The sequence below is a fragment of the Eublepharis macularius genome, chromosome 5 (genome assembly GCF_028583425.1).
Source record: "Eublepharis macularius isolate TG4126 chromosome 5, MPM_Emac_v1.0, whole genome shotgun sequence".
NCBI lineage: Eukaryota > Metazoa > Chordata > Lepidosauria > Squamata > Eublepharidae > Eublepharis > Eublepharis macularius.
In genome coordinates this window covers 115006047-115022949 of record NC_072794.1, presented here as the reverse complement: position 1 = coordinate 115022949, position 16903 = coordinate 115006047, and the positions used below count along the sequence as shown (strand labels likewise).

Below are 16903 nucleotides of genomic sequence, written 5' to 3'. Positions count from 1 at the left end.
TTACTGAAATCAGGGGGCTGTGGGCGATCGATGCACCCCACCAGCCAAAAACAGCACTTCGGATGGTCCGGAACTCCGGATCACGACGGTCTCGCCATTACCCCAAACCAGAAGTCGTTTTCTTACAATTCTTTTTCACATCTGCATTGCTTTCTGGGCTCAAAAAACCCAAGGTCTTCCCCACCTCTCAATAGAGGTCGCCTGTACTCCCATTAATTGTACTATTCAGTTCGATACTCTCCCCAAGACTGAAAAAAGGGTATTATTTTTTAGTGGTCCTTATTTGTTAAGGAGGAAAGGTAGAAAAAGCCTGTTTTAGGTCCAGGTTATCTAATTTTCTGTATAGTAATCTTTACAGTTGTCCTTGGTGATCTTATTCACACACATCTCTACCCTGCTTGCAGAGAGTCTGTCTACTGTTGGGGGTGTAGACGTCTAGAATTCCAACACCCTTGGATGTTTATAAAATGCCTGATAACGAGAGTATCCCATTTGAGGCCGCAATATAGTTTTTCCCTCTGGTCTGTTGATAGTTGGTTACAGACCCTTTATAGGGCAACTCCCCTTTTTGTCCTACTAGTTGAAAAAAGAGTTTTGTTTTTTCATTCTTAGATGATCCACATTTTACTGGTTTTCACTTTCACAATTGCAGTTCTGTGTTCTTATATGCCTGTATGTGTCATCTTGGCAGAATGTGTTCAGTTCAAGTTTCACGCTTTATGGAATACACAAATTTATTTTCCTTCCTAGGCAGAGGATATATGTACCATTTTCATGCTTTCATTGCTCTGTTCTTCTCAGGGCACTCTCATGATGCTGTGACTCTGAGATATAGTACCATCTCAGGGGCTTCCCCTGTGGTGTGGGGGCCCTACTATGAAAGTGTGCCTCCAGGTGGCTCTTGGTCTTCTGCAAAATGACTTTGTTATACTACTACCAAGAGTACTAGATATACTTTACCTTTGCAGTGCATTGCAATTATGTTTCCTCAACTAACTGGCACCACCAATTCCTAGATACTCTGATTGGTGACACAGGCTATTTGGCCTTGTGACACAATGTGGTGATCCATGGCCTGACCTTTTGTTTGCTCCTTTGCTGACAGGGACCCCCATCATTGGGGAATGCTCTTGCTAATCCACTGGCAAGGTAATCCATTTTAATATTTTATCCCCTGGCTGTTTTTTGCTGCACAGATTGTTCTGCCAGCAGCACAAGGTTCATTGATGGTGCTTACTCTCTGTCTTTTCATACCAGCTTCATTGTTTTCATTATTCTGGTATGGATCTGCTATGTTTTCATTCCCGCTGATGGCTTTGGCTGTTTTGGTCAGCTCCTTTTCCTGCACTATAGCAGTAGTCTCAGTGTTTTTTTCTGAGTGGCGACTGCTGCCCCTTGACTATCATATCTTGCACCTATGAGTGGGTACAAGTCTCTACTGAGGCTGTAGCAGGACTTGGACCCTTCTTGTGCTATTGATTATGTTTGGGGTTCAAACATTCTAAATTTTCCCCTTATTGGATCTCCAAAGACATTTAAAGTAGGGATGTAAACCCTTGTTATCTTTTTGCACCTCCCTGATGCTTCATTTTTAGTGTATAACACTTTCACATGTGGAATGAGGACACTGGCCATTCATAGAGTTTTACAGTGTTAACATGTCCAGTGCCCTGGCTAGGATTCCCCATGTCTCACAACACTATTGGTTGTATTAGTCATTCTGGCAGTATCCTGACACAACCCTTCTTTGTGGGTTGGTAGAGGTTATCACACTCTCCCTTGAATGCATGACTGTTCAGTCACAGCTCTCCCTACCAGAGCACTGTTTTTTCCTTTCTACATTCCTGCTTGTACATTGACAGGAACACTTTTAAAGAGCTCCCACCTTCTTTAGAAGCACCTCTAGGTGAATGTTAATGAGACGCTAAGCATCTGTTGGGAAGATGGTCCTCCATAGTCTCTTACTTTGAGAGCTTCACACCCACCTCCTTCAGTAAGTGAGCTCGCTAGTTTCCCAAGGTAGGACTGCACAGAAGCCACAAAGATAAAAACGCTTATACTTACCTGTAACTGTTGTTCATTGAGTGGTCTTCTGTGCAGGCACACTCTTCCCTCTTGCCATGCTGTGAACTCTCTGAAGCCTTAGTTTCGGGAGGGGGGGGCATCTCCGGAAGCAGCATGGAGAGAACTGAGGGAATATCGCCCCTTCTCCTGGTGATGTCATGTTTTTGGCAGTAAAGTGCCAAAGGGAGAAGGGGCACTCCTAATCTTCTAGAAAGCTCTGGAAATCTCCATGACTGGCCCAATGTGTGCCTGCACAGAAGACCACTCAGTGAACAACAGTTACAGGTAAGTGCAACCTTATTTTCCTGATAGACTTGTTTCTCCCAGTTTCTTTGAGTGCAGCTTTCCTTCACTTTCTAAGATTACGGGGGTTTTGACAAAAGATTGTTCTTTTAAGGAATCTATCCATCCATCTCTTCTGTATAGTTCTTCAGTATATTGTTTCCATCTTTTTATTTTTTTCCTGATCAAATGCTGTGTTTCCATGTTGATCTTTCAGCATTCCTAGCTGTAGTTTGAATTTCCCTTTGGCTTCCTGCATTTTGTGGAACAGTTCTCTTGTTTCATTTTTGTTCATTCTCTTCTATTTCTTTGCACTTATTATATTAGTTCTCTTTATCGCTGTGTGCAAGTTGCTGAAAAGCTGCATTTATAATTCTGGTTCTACTCTCATCTTTTACTATAACTATTTTAAGAGTTTCATCAGTTACCCAACTAGGCTCCTCCTTTCTTTTGGCTACAGGAATAGTCTTTGCACAATCTTGGATATGTCTCTGGATTCAGCCCACAGTTCTTCTGGTTCACAATCAGTTAAACTTAGTAATGCAAATTTGTTCTTTACATGGTCTTTAAATTCTTCAGGACATTATTTAGATTCTACTTTAACACAATGATTCTTTTTTATTTTTTTGAAAGTTTTTTTATTTTTTAATTACTAGTACTACAAAAGGGAAAAAGTGGGAACAGGGAGAAGGGGAAGAAACAACACACAACAACACAAACACTACATCTACAAGTAATGCATTCCCTTCATACTGCAATTATTTAACATTAGAACTTTGTAAAATGCTATTAGATTGGTAGATCTTATAAAATACAAACTACAATCAGGATTAGGTCTTCTTCCCCCCTCTGGGTCTCGGTCGCAATTCTCTCTGAACAGCTACAGTCACTGTGCTCGTTCCCTCCTCCCCTCCCCCTTCAGGCTTGAAATCCTCTTCTTCTTGCTGAAAATCTTGGTGTTTAGAAACAAAGTCCCTTAGCTGATCTTCTGATGTTATCTTGTGAGCTTGATCTTTGTAGCTAAACCAAATACCTTCCGGAAATAACCATTTGTACTTTATTTCACGTTTCCTCAGAAGAGCTGCAAACCTTTTATATTTAAATCTTCTTTTCCGAGCTAAAAATGGAACGTCCTTCAATATCTTGACCATATTGCCCAGAAAGTCCAAATCCGCATTGTATGAATTATATAGGATGGTGTCCCGGATCTTCTTAGATGAAAAGTCAATAATAATCTCGCGCGGCAGCTGACACTTCGTTGCATATTTTGAAGAAGCCCAACGGACTTCCAAAATGGCGCTTTTAAACTCTTCTTTAGTTGCCTTCGCGGGTATCGCCAAAAGTTCCGACACCAGATCCTTTAAATTCCCATTTTCCTCGTCCTTCACATTCTGGAGACGCAATATTGTCTGAGCACGATCCACTTGCAACCCAATCAGTTGGTTCTCCAACAGCTTTAGGTCTTTGTTGCCCTCATGAGTGCTGCGTTTTCCCAAGCAGACTTTTCCGCCGCCCCCCCCCCCCCCCCGCTTCTTCCTTAATGGTTTTCACTTCACTCTCAGTTAAGCCAACCCTTTGATCAGTTTCGTTTAACTTGTCAACAAAGGGCTTTATTGCTTCGACGACCGACCGCTTTACTAGCTCCTCCAGAGACTCTGCTTTTTCGTCGCCATCTTAGGGGGCGGAATCCGCCAGCCAAGTTTCGATACTCAGTGAGGGGGAAGAAATCCGAGCCTTCTTCGCTTCAAATCCCACCAATCCTTCTCATACGCTTGTAGTAACAGAAGGGATTCGCTACTTACAGTTTTTCACCTTAGATCTGCTTTTTGCCGTTCTCCATGGCTCGGCAGCACACGAAGTTTCGCAAGTCTACCGGCCTCCATAGGAGCAAACGGGCAATTTACCCCCCGCATTGATTTCGGGGGGTTCTTCCCGTCGTGCTGCGGACCCTGACACCCTCACTGGGAGTCTTGGAGGCTAACCTTTGCAGGTCAGCCGCCCGGTCAGGCTGCTCGGGCGCTTCCTCCTGCGGAGAGGAGCGTCCGACATGGCCAAGAAAACGAAACCGAATCACTTTAACACAATGATTCTTATAACATTTCTCATTAAAATTTTTGATATTAACAATTTGCTGTCAGTACCACAGTCAGCTCCTAATCTTGTCTTATGAGAGCGAATAGAGCTTCTCCTTCTGCTTCCAATTTTGTAATTGTTTGGTTCACATTTGGTTCCCATACTGGCCATTCGGTGATTTCCCCTTATATGATCATCTGGTTGCCTGAACCATGTGTTTGCAATGATAAAATTGTTGACTTCAAGGAATTCTATAAGTCACTCTCCTGCTTCATTTCATCATCATAATCCAAAATTTCCGATAATGTTTGATTATGCTTCGTCTCCTACTTTTGCATTCCAGTCACCTATGATTATCAGCACATCTTGTTTAGGTGTATGATCAGTTTCTTCTTGGACACTTGCATAGAAGCTTTCAATTTCTTCCTCTTCAGTATCTGTCTGATTGATACTGTTCAGTCAGAGTTTGCAGTATAGCTCTTGATTGCTTGTGCTGCATCTTGCCTCACTATTAGCTTAAGACAGTTCTTCTGAGTTGGTCATTTCCAGAATCAAACACTTTGTAATTTTCCGACTGAAAATCCAGTTCACTTTAGTTCACTCACACCGGGGATTACAATGTTTAAACATTCCAGTTCTCTTTTTATGATTTTGAGGTTACCATGATTTATATGTCTCACATTCCATGTTCCTATTATATGTGCCACAAAGCTTTGTATTTTTTTCTTTTTGCATCTGTTCAAATCAGTAACTGGATGTCCTTTAGGCTTTAATCCAGTCCAGTCATTAATAACAGAACTATTTGTAGTTGTTCTCTGCTCTTCCCCAGTAGCCAATTTAGTGCCATCCAACCTGTGTTAGAATACTTTCTATTAGATGTCCTGCCTTAAATAATTTGTAATCATGTCACATTCACCCCTCTTTTGTCTTTCAGATGAAGATTTTGGCAGTGAGGATGATTTAGGAGCAGATGATGGCAAAGCTGATAGCGATTATGAGAGTTCTCAAAAGAACAAAAAAGGGAAAAAAGCCACCAAACCCGACAAGAACAAAAGAGCAACTTCCAAATCCAGGAAACGAGCAGCAGGTAAAAACTGTGTGTCAGTATTGATGTCACTATAATAACTTCAGTATTTTCCTGTTGTATGTACTTAATACTCAATTCAGTTAATACTTGTTAACTTACCGTGATAAAATGCTTTGTCAACAAGTTCAGATAATGTATTTCCAGAAAAATGACAGGATCCATATCTTAATTAACAAGGTTTTCACCCATACGTTGTGTGTGTGAATGGAAGACTAATAAAAAACAAAGGTTGAGCCAGTTCAATAACAGGTTGTCTCAATGCTTGAGATGCTTGAGCTTAAATAAATATACTTATGTGATTCCTATCTTGAATTGGCAATTGAAACCTCGGTTCTTTTCTGTTTTTTCTGTTCATCCCAATTACCTTATCCTAATTGCGTGTTGAAACATTTAATAGAAAGTATTCTAACACTTACCTGTCTTAACTAGCACTTACCATTTTCTAGTTTTGTTCTAATGTTCTCCTTCAAAAAACAAAGAATGAAAGTCTGTCTCATAAACCTTTGTTTAGATGAGTGAGACAGAAAAAAAAGGAACAGCACACTGAAAAATCCAGGAGCGATAATTTGCCCAGCTTCTGGCTTGTATCATTCTGTGAACAGCAGCACCCTGTTCCATTGTCAGCCACAACTCAAAGCACAAATACTACAGTACAAATAAATCCCTTTGGTAATTTTTCCAATTAACTATTAGTATTCTAGTGCAAGTAGACTCCAACCTTTGGTCTCATGAGATAAAGTTGAATCACTCATTACCAGAAATACACTCATCTTTTTGGTACACTGTTTCTTATTTGTGCTGTTGTTTTTTATAAATTTATTTTTGTCAAAAATGGTCTTCTGCAGAGGTCTCTGATCCTTGTAGAGATTATTAAACATGCCAGTGGGTGAAAGTTTGTGATGAACTAGTAAGTAAAACCATTTAGCTATGTAAATTATAATGCTCAAATTACTGTTGTGTGCAATGTAAGAAATAGGCTGTGATCACATAATGGAGCACAAGTTAAAATTGCTTATTAAATATTTTTTAAAATATTTAGCATGGTAGCAATTCATTTAAATATTTGTAAAATCTGTTGACTACTTTTCAACAAATTTTGGAGTAGCGGACATATAAAAACAAGTGGATCATCCATGCTTTTCCCCAGTAGCACTTGTGCTGTCTCCAGAAGCCTCTGCTAAGAGTACTCTTGAACAAAATGTCATGTGACATGGAGATGCAGGAAGAAAGGAGATTTAGATCGCCCCCCACCAACAAAAAAGCCCCTGACTTGCTCTTGCATGAGCAGAACAGGTAGATAGCATTTGCCTTATACCCTTCTTTTCCTGTACTAGTCCTGCAGCAGTGGCTTTCATGAGAAAGGCGGAAGGAGCTGGAGGAGGAAGAGGAGGAAAGTGTAGAGAATCTGCTTTCATAAATAAGCTCCTCCTGTTTGCAGGATAAATAATTTAAAAAATAGAATAGGGCAATTGCATAACAACAATAGAACAGAACACTGTGAAACATTACAGCAACAACAGTTAAAAGATTGCAAGACTGAGCAATCAGAGTTAAAATTATGAAGATCAGGCGGATATTTAACACTGACATGTGTCTAGAGTGACACTGAATCTTATGACTTGTAGCGTCCAGCAGATCTCTATGACTAGAGAAATATTTTGTTGTTGCTCAATCTTTTTCCTACCCTGAATTAATAATGTCCATCTTCACTGTTGTGTGATGACTTTGTAACAGATGACAGCGAGGATGAGAAAGAAGACCACAAAAATGTGCGCCAGCAGCGGCAGGCAGCATCCAAAGCTGCTTCCAAGCAACGGGAAATGCTAATGGATGATGTGGGCAGTGAGGAGGAAGATGAAGAGGAGGAGGAGGAGGCATCATTCCAGGAAAGTAAGTGAATTGACTGGCACACTGAGAATAATAATGGGATTGATAATTATTGCCATATGTGATTTGATGACTAGGGTAAGCTGGTCAGATAAACAAACCTGACACTTTAGTTGTTGAGTACTAAGAGCAGATCATTGTTAGTTGGCTTTTGGCAACAAAGGGAAAAGTCTGTCCCCTGAGTTCAGGGCACCAAATCTATTCGGACATGTCAAAAACTTTTTGAAAATATTTTGACAATATTACCTTTTCACAATGTCTCCATTAGTAAATTCACAATGAAGGCAAGGTTGCCATATTCGTCACTGTTTTATCTTCAGCACTGGACAACAGACTGAACAGGCCATTTGATAACAGATACCATCCTGTTTGGCTTCATGATACGCTGCCGGGTGAAATCCCCTCTTGTTTTCATCCTTAGAATTTACCAACAGTTTAAAACCAGTATGTTAAAGTGTTTAATATTTGCCTTTTAACTTGTCTGTTGTGTGAATTAACAGACATATGCTCTAAAAGTTGACAGTTGGGGACCAGCTATGAAATTTGCAATGAATGTGTACAAATAAACACAGAAACCCAGTGAATCAGTGAACTGATGAACTGGATGAATCATGGACACCTGGAATCAAAACATGGAAGCTGTATTGTGCTGCTGTGTATCCATATATAATAATATTGGCTTCAGAGGGCTCTTCTACAACTTGCTACAAGATGGAAGACCATATTGAACAAGAAAAAAGTCAGGCTGGGAAGGGCATTGATGTAGAATCTACAGCAGCTAGTACAGGAAATGTTCACTCTGAATCTACGCATAGTTGTTCTTGAGGAATGGAGAAATTTACTTTTGCCACTAATATTTAAAGTAATAGCTGCTTTGCACCAGTCATAAAGCAGATTTACATCAGAACATACAGATTTACATGAGAAAATAAAGAAGTTGTGATTTCTCCAAGTTCTAGCAAGTATATTAACAGAATATAGAAGCCAAGAATACTGACTCCTGTCCCTTGATCAACCTACCAGATTATCTCCCTCATTCTGTCTCCCTTCCAAGTGAACAAGGACAGCCCTTCTTAGAGACATTTCATTCCTCTCTCTCTGCACAGAAGATTCTGGCAGCGATGAAGACTTCCTTGTGGAAGATGATGATGATAGTGACTATGGCAGTTCAAAAAAGAAGAACAAAAAAGTGGCTAAGAAATCCAAACCAGAAAGGAAAGAAAAGAAAATGCCTAGGCCCAGGCTAAAGGCTACAGGTGAGCTCAGCTTGCTTCAAGTTGTTATTTTGCCCTGTTGGCAATCACATAATGGAGTTTTGCTTGCAAGTTCAGTCTCAAATATTTGTTCAACTAGCATTCTGTTCAGATGAACATACATGGCAACCTTTATGATAGAACTGATATACAGTAAAGTTCATGTATGGATTACTCCTATTTTCAGAGATTCTAAGGACTGAGTGGCTGAATGAGGATGGAATTCTTAGACTTCCTAGTTGCCAGTATTGTGTTCAGACACTTGCCAGTGCTGATTAAAACAGGTGATCTTTTGAGCCTACCAATCGCAGTGATCTTCTTTTATTCTAATTGGAAGGAAATAAGATGGTGAATCTTAACATAAATCCCGGTTGCACGAGAAAAACACACACACAGTGTGGGGGTGGGATCTCAGTTTTGTTAAACCCTGCCTATAGAAAAGTGCAGTGCTCTCTTTTCATTTTGTGTCTTGGATTAAACAGTCTCTTAAGTAGTTGAATCACTGTTGTGCCAGCTGTACATTTCTTAAATTTACAAGGTGTGTTATGTGTGTGGGACAAACAAGGTGATAGTGTTCTTCTTTCACATGGCAGGATGAATACAAGAACAGGTGTGTTCAGAGCCTAAAATAAAAGAATATTTGAAAAGCTAAGCTAATTATTATGTAGGCATGTGGAAAGTCAGATTCTTTCTCCAGAAAGGCTTTATTGCCTTCATTTTATAGTAGGTCATTCTGTATTGGAACTCCTGCTTTCATCAATGAAGGTTATTAGAACTGATGCTTGTCCTACAACTGTTCTCTGCAGTGATTATTTCTTCCCTGCACTGTTCCATGGAACAGAGCAGAAATGTTGATGTCACTTTGAAACTGAAGTATAAAGAATAGCCTAGTTTGAGCTGGCATATTTTGCTGCTCATATTTGTCACAGACTTTTGATTTTAAAATAATCATCCTTACTAGATTGAGTAGGGCATTTTTATTTCATAGCAGTGCAAGCTTTGCTCAAACAGTATTAGTGTCAGTGCATTCATTCATTCTTAGATACCAATAGCAAGGGATGGGTAGCCTGCTTAACTATGTAGTACATGCTCAGATGCTGATCTTACTTAATGAAATGTATGGATTTTACTTGTAAAATGGATTACGTTTTGGTGTTTTTTCCCCAGTTACACCTAGTCCAGTGAAAGGCAAAGGGAAGGTAGGCCGTCCCTCAGCTTCAAAAACATCAAAAGAAAAGACCCCATCTCCAAAAGATGATGATGAAGAGCCTGAAAGTCCTCCTGCAAAGAAGAAATCAGTCAGTCCTCCTCCAGAGAAGTCTGGGGATGAAGGATCTGAAGATGAAGTCCCCTCTGGTGAAGATTAAATGGTGGTGTAGAAAAGAAACTTTTTTTGAGAGAGGAAGGAAAAGAGGATATACTTAGGGGTAGAACATGGTTTTGGTTGTGGCTTGACTCATGGGCTGTGAATGCCACCTTTATTTTAGCTGTTTTAATAGTACAGTATTTTCTTTTTTAAAAAAAAGAATCCTTACACAATAATGTTTTGATGTCACAGTCTCTACAGGCCATTCCATTCTCCCCAACCAAATCTGAAAGCCATTTAAACTTAATTTAACAGCTTACTAAAGATTATATTTTTGGAGGCTTAACTGCAGTTGTAAAGCAATAAGATTGATGCTGACACTCGGAGATCATAACTAGTAAAATAGATAGGTTTTCAAAAGCTGGGAAAGTTCTTCTAAGGCAACTATTGCTTAATTGAATCCAAAATACATATTATTCCATATAGCATTTCTGATGAAGAAAGTTCATCCTTACTTAATGAATAATTTTTATTATTTTAAATTCCATCAAGGTTTTTTGGAGTTCCAATATTCCGAAAGTTTGGGGTTCCACAATCCTACTTTTAATAGCCAAGATAATTTGAATATGTGATCTGTTAAGTATTTAAGTCTTTCGAAAAGGGCCTACCTGTTCATGCTGTGATATCCTTTTTTATTATTAGGATAGCGTTCTGGTTGGCCAAATAATTTCCTTATGATATTTGTTAATTTTGAAACTCCTGTTTTTTATGCTTTAAAAATATTTTCATAAAATTTAAAGCTTGGTTTGGCGGAGATTCCTAAAACAATCATCCTGTGAGTCATGGCTTAATGTTTCTTTTACCTTTTATCCTCCTTAGGCCCACAGCTTCCACCAAGAGATGATATAATTTGCCCTTATCCATTGCCTAGCTTAGTTTCTCCTCCTTGCAGGATCGATTGCAGTTGATGCTTCTCCATTGCTAGGTCTTACATACTTAGGCTGAGTAAGGAATAGGGTGAAAACTGGAAGAAGCAAGAGATAAAGGCCTTAACAGTATAGTAAAATTATGCTACATCACAAAACTAGGATATCCTGCCAGTGTACAATACATTTAAGAGAGGGCAAGTGCTGTCATTTTGATGACTTTTAACTGGTGCAATGGTACTGCCAATTTAAGTGGATTTTTTGCCATCTGTCCTAGATAAATGGATTGCAGTATTTAGTATTAAGTTGGAGTGCCGTTTGCTTTGTTTTCCATCGTGTACAATCATAATATACACCCTCAACCAATCATAATTTAACAAACTAAGATTGAGTGATAGTGTTCTGAAGCCAGATTCTTTGACTTCCTTATGTATTTCCTACAATTAAAAACCTAGTGGATTCTTTTCATCAGTATAGTATTCAAAGATCATGCCTGCCTGGGTAGTATTGGAAAGCCAAAGCTAAGAATGCAAAAGCAATTAATTACCACTGTTGTGTTTAGTGGTGGCATAAGTATGTGTTATTAGCAGCTCTGTTCATGTCTTCATGATTTCCTCTATACATTTTTCTGGGTTTAGCTAAGCAATACAAGTTCAATCTGCCTTTGACCATTTTGATCTTAAGTATTTTCAAACAATCCCAAGAAAATGTAAATATCCTGAGTACTTGAGATGAACCCAGTTCGGATAGTAAATCTGGCCAATTTATCCAAAGTTCAAATGTTATATATCTATCCAGATACTATTGGGGATGAAAATTATAGCGCTCTGTTCAGAATGTTCAGTTTTTAATGATAGTTGATATCTTGTATTACACTTTATGATCTCATTTTATTTGGCTGCTCCAAATGTACAGGTATCAGAGTGATTACTCATGGAATCTGAACATAGCTGATTTATACTTGTTCCAAAGAATGTGCATCTTTTTTCTTTAACAGATACAACTGTATATTTGAACCAGTGAAACAGTATGTGTGCCTGATATCATGTATGATGAACAGGTTACTGTACATTGAATCTCAGAACATAAATTCTCTTCCTGATTCCTTTTTTATTGGCTTTGTGTATGTCCCCATAGAAACGAACATTTTGGGAGGAGGCTCTGCAACTTCTAAATTCTTATATAGTTAACAACTGTTTGTTCTCCCCCATTAGTCAGTCACTTCTGTATTTTTCAGAGGTTGAAGTATCTTTTCTGTCGTTAATATAACAGTTATGAAACAGTATCAATATTTTAAATATTTTACTGTGTTATACAGAAATTCACTTCCTCATTGTCTCTGTGTCTGTATATGTGTGTATCACTTTTGTATGCATTACTATAGGGATGGAATAGTCATTATCAGTTCAGTTTTGTTCCCTGGAAGCATTACTAGTGAAACAAATCAGTCTACTCCAATATGTATTAATCACTCTACTTTCATTGCTTCCTGGGAATGGCAGATTAATAATACCCTACTTTAATTAGCTATTTCTTGCAAATTTGCTGGAAAACCAAAAGCAAATGTGATCATTGTTTTTAGTAATAGCTTTGCAAGCGGTTGTGAAAGCAACAGGGATAGAAACAGAATTTCAGTGAGGCTTTGGAAGGGTGCTTGCAGCTTTCCTTTTGGATTTGACCGGGTAATGGTTGCCGTGATGCTGAAGAAACAGCCTGCACAGTGAATATCCAAATACCATCTTTGTGATGGCTTTTCTCTTCCATATAATTTTTAAGGACAGATCAAAGAAACTTAAATGCAGGGGCTTAGAGTGATTGGTTAGATCTAATATGGAAATTAAATATTAGGAGCAGTGGGGAAATTATGTACATTCAGGTGGTCTGTAAACCCTTCTGGAGTTATTAGAAGGGTTAATATAGTAGTTGAATATCCTCAATCATAATGTGGCTGCACCAAGTACTGAAACTGTTAAATTATGTTGATTGAAGAGATTTTTTAAAAACCTGATTTTAAAAGCTATTGCCCCAGGTACAATAAACAGCTAAACTAAAGTGGAGTTGAGAAATGGGGAGAGCTATAACATGCTGGAAGCTTATGAGCTGTAGAAATTGGTGCTTTGCTTTATGTAATTTTTCTGTGGAGTGTTTATTTTTTATAACAAATCATAATGTTGGCACATGATTTTATAAAATAAAAGGAAATTGATTTCCATGATTTTAGGTATGTGGGAAGTGATATTAGTACTTGTGAGGGGGGGGTGAATTTTTCTTCAAGTAGTTTCATTGAATGAGGCCCTGCCTGTGTGGCTTGGATCCACATGTAGCTGAAATTTGATAGCCCCACCCCATTGCATAAGAAATAAAACTACTAGTGGAATTTAGGGCCTAAATGGGAATTGTGAAACTGGATAACAAATCCCTCTTGTACATTGTGTGAGTGAGATGGTCATGAGTGAAATGTGCAAGGCAGAAGTTGGAAAGGTTCTTAAAAAAATTGTTCCCATAATAATTTGGCGGGCCCTAGTTTAACACAACCCAGATTACTTAGGTATTCTTCTTCTCCTTCTGCCCTCATATAGATTTTCTTCTTCACTGAGTGGTTCACATTTTTTATTCTCTGCTAAACTCTTTTAACCCAGAAAGCAAATGCTTTTCCTATTCAAATCTCTTAAAGCATTCTCTACATGATCTTGATGTGTTAACCACTGTTAAAAACATGTTGCCCCACCTGAGAATGGAATGGCTCCATCAGTTTGAGCATGCTTGGTGTGTCTGCAAGTGCTATTCTGCACATGCTTTGTATAACTGGGGAGGGGACTTTTTAGGGATTTCAGGCAGAACAGTACACAAACTTGCTTAAGCCACAGTAGTATGACAACCCCTTCAAGTATTTGTGTGTGCGCTCATGAGAGAGAGAGTGCGCATGTGTGTATGCATGTATGAATGTCTGACAAATTGTCGTGTTTTAGAAATTTGTGAATTTTACTTTTCCTGCAGAAACACTTATTACAAACGTTGTATATAAGAGAATTACATAATTTGTTTACCAGGAACATGTCACAGTAAAACCCTGAAATAATTCTCAAATATAAAAAGTAAAAATACTCTCAAGTGAGGCAAGCACCCTTAGCCTCAGCTAGGAGTTGCTGAAATAGAATGCAGTGGATGTTTGTCTTGGGTGTTCAGTACCCTGTTGATTTTTTCATGAGTGGCCATGGAAAAAGAGGCTGCTAACTATAATACTCAGCTTCTAGTCACTTACCTGAAGGAAGCCGTGATCACCAGTCATGATGACAACTGGTAGGGTTATTAGTCCCTTGACAATGAAATCTGCAGCATGGTACTGGGAATTCAGTCTGAATGTAACATTAATGCTTTATTTAAAAATGCATTTTTTAAAGGGGGGGTGAAGTGAACATGACGTTGTTGACCATGTTCGTGAATTATAGATGCAACATGCATTGGTAGAATTGTGTGATGGTCTTTTGTGCTACTTAATTTTACATATTCCAGTCTCTGTATGTACTTGCAATTAAAAAAAATTAACAATCCCTGCTTTGCTTTTTATTGAAGGGTTCCCAGGACTGCATATCTGTTCCTGAGCTCCGTTTTAAGTATGTGTATCCTTGGCTTGTATTTTGTATTAAAAGGAAACATGGAAAGAACCCTTTATTGTTCAGCATGTTGGAATTGTGTCCACCTCATTTTTTCTCTTCTTCTTCTTCTTCTAGTTTTTTTTTTTTTTGGAATATATTAAACAACTTATTCTTCTGTATCTTACTTTCTTTTGTAAACTTTTTGGTTTTGTTTAAAAATGGCTTTATAAAAGGGCTTTTATAACCCATACATATGCCTTCTGTGTTTTTTCCACTCATTGTATAATGCCCAGTTGCAATTCTGCATTTGCTTTGTTAAAACACTAATAGTCTGCAAGTAATCTGATATTCTGTGTTAAGGTAGTTTACTTTGTGTTTTGAAGAATTACATTAAGTGTTCACCCATTCTATACATTTCTAATGCATGCACCTTCCATATCTTTGAGAGAACAGAAGAATTTGAGATGCTTTTGGAATTACAGTCATACAAGTTAGCTTTCCTGCAAGGTGATGAGACTGCTCCAAATTTGAAATATATTTGGTATTCAGTAGAAAGGTGAGACTCCACCAATCTCTGACCTTTATACTAATGCTAGAATAGCTACAAAAAGTACTCCATAATACGTCATGAAATTTGGATCCTGTGCACTGCTGGTAGAGAAAGATCTTGTCATCCCCCAGCTTCCTCCTGTGAATGGTGAAAAGGTGATGCTGGATACTGAGGCATGTAAAATTATGGGTGGTTGCAATCCTGCTTGCCTCTTGTGCCAGTAAAAGTAGTTCTGATGATTTTAACCTCTTCTCCATCTTTCTTGTGGCTCTGTTTTGTGTGGCTTTTTTACATGCAAGCTCCCCCAGACTCAAATGTTTCTGACTTACCAATAAGATAACTTAGCCAATGGGGAAATCCGGGTCATCTATTGGAAGTCTTGGGCAAAGTATCTTCCTTTGTATACTGAGGTCTGCTTTCCTATTTGTTTCAAAGTATATCTGTTTGTGTGAAAGGCTGTTTTTTTGGTTCCTGTAAAGGAAATTAACATGAATATGGAGAAAACCAACACTGTTCTAAATTTTCCTGCTGATGTTAACAGAAGAAGCAGGCAACTTACGCAAATAGGGTGGAGTGCAAGCAGCTCAACCTTAGCTGTGTAGTTGTTCCTCTGAAGCAGTAGAGGGCGTAGCTCAACCACTAAATTGTATTTTCTTCCTCCTGGAAGGAATATTTTGAATTGTGTGTGTCAGTTTTCTATATAACAAAAAGCTTTTTGTTTTTCTCTAGCCTGGGTTGTGCTGGCAGCTGCTTAAAGCTCTTTCTGTATTGACTGTTTTAGACATAATATTAAAAATATTTGTATTCCAATATTTTCACATGCATTTGCAGTTTTGGTTCATGTTTTGACCATGCAAACCTAGCATGGTTAAATAACATGAATGTAACCAATAAGATGCTACATTTTATATGGAAGACAAAAAATTGAGAGCGCTAAACATGATTGAGTGTTTTTTTAATAAGTAGTTATTAAGCCAGAGAAAAATTGTTGACAGTTTCAGGCACCGTGAGTGGAGGAAAACCTTAAATATGTTTAAAATGATTTAGGAAACAGTTCAAGATACTTGAATTTCTGGAGCTAATAATTTTGTTGTTGTATCACTTTGTGGAAGTTGGTTTTTCTCCCTACATTTTCCATGGCTCAGTTGGCAAAACATATTATGGAACAGAATTTAATGACTAGGAGTGTATTAAACTGATGCCATCTTTTCCTGTGACTGTTCTCTTCCGTAAGTTTTTATTACAATCTTGACATAATGACATGCATTGTGGAGAATAGTTAAAAGTGAATACTGTGGTGGCCATCTGTGAAACTGGTAACACTTCTTATGGAGTAAGATCAGACAGTTTCTGGCTTTGATATCTTATATGACAATAAGACTATTGCAGTATAAGGTATGATTCCCCTTCTTTCTTGAAATATGCACCATGCCTCTTTTTCTAGCTAGCTTTCCAGTCCTGTTCTTGATGGTTTCAGTTTGTTCTTATGCAAGGATTTTTTTTGATGTCAGTTTTCAATGTATCCATATTTGATAGATGTACACCACAATTCTAATCAGAGTTAGGCCCTTCTAAGCCAACTTAATTCAATGGATTTAGAAAAGTGTGCTTAGCAATGACACTGCCAGTGTCCAGGATTGTGGTCTTGCAATTAGTTTTACAGGAGAGTTATTTTGAGGATTTTCCAGGATCCCAGTGCCCTTCAGCTCCCTCCACAAATCTCCCATTCTTCTATCAGGACCATCTGGTACTAGGAGACCACTCTTTGCTCCAGGGTTTACAGTTTCTGATTGCTACTGTCCTTATGTATCCATGCCTCTTATTGCCATCATGGCACATTCATGTTTGTGTCCTATATTTGCCACCTATTGAAATAATA

The 16903-nt window shown here is 38.4% G+C and overlaps 1 protein-coding gene across 2 annotated transcripts in view; it reads left to right on the top strand.

Annotated features, from left to right (window-relative positions):
* NUCKS1 (nuclear casein kinase and cyclin dependent kinase substrate 1) overlaps positions 1-14724 on the top strand; it is a 45290-nt gene extending 30566 nt beyond the window's left edge. The window contains exons 5-8 of one of the 2 annotated variants that reach the window (XM_054979934.1): positions 5354-5506; positions 7241-7396; positions 8500-8649; positions 9814-14724. In XM_054979934.1, coding sequence (XP_054835909.1) covers positions 5354-5506; positions 7241-7396; positions 8500-8649; positions 9814-10013 — 659 coding nt within the window. In that variant the 3' untranslated portion in view covers positions 10014-14724. The remainder of the gene's footprint in view (positions 1-5353; positions 5507-7240; positions 7397-8499; positions 8650-9813) is intronic. The other variant, XM_054979935.1, reaches the window with a different exon arrangement.
* The last annotated feature ends 2179 nt before the right edge of the window (positions 14725-16903 follow it).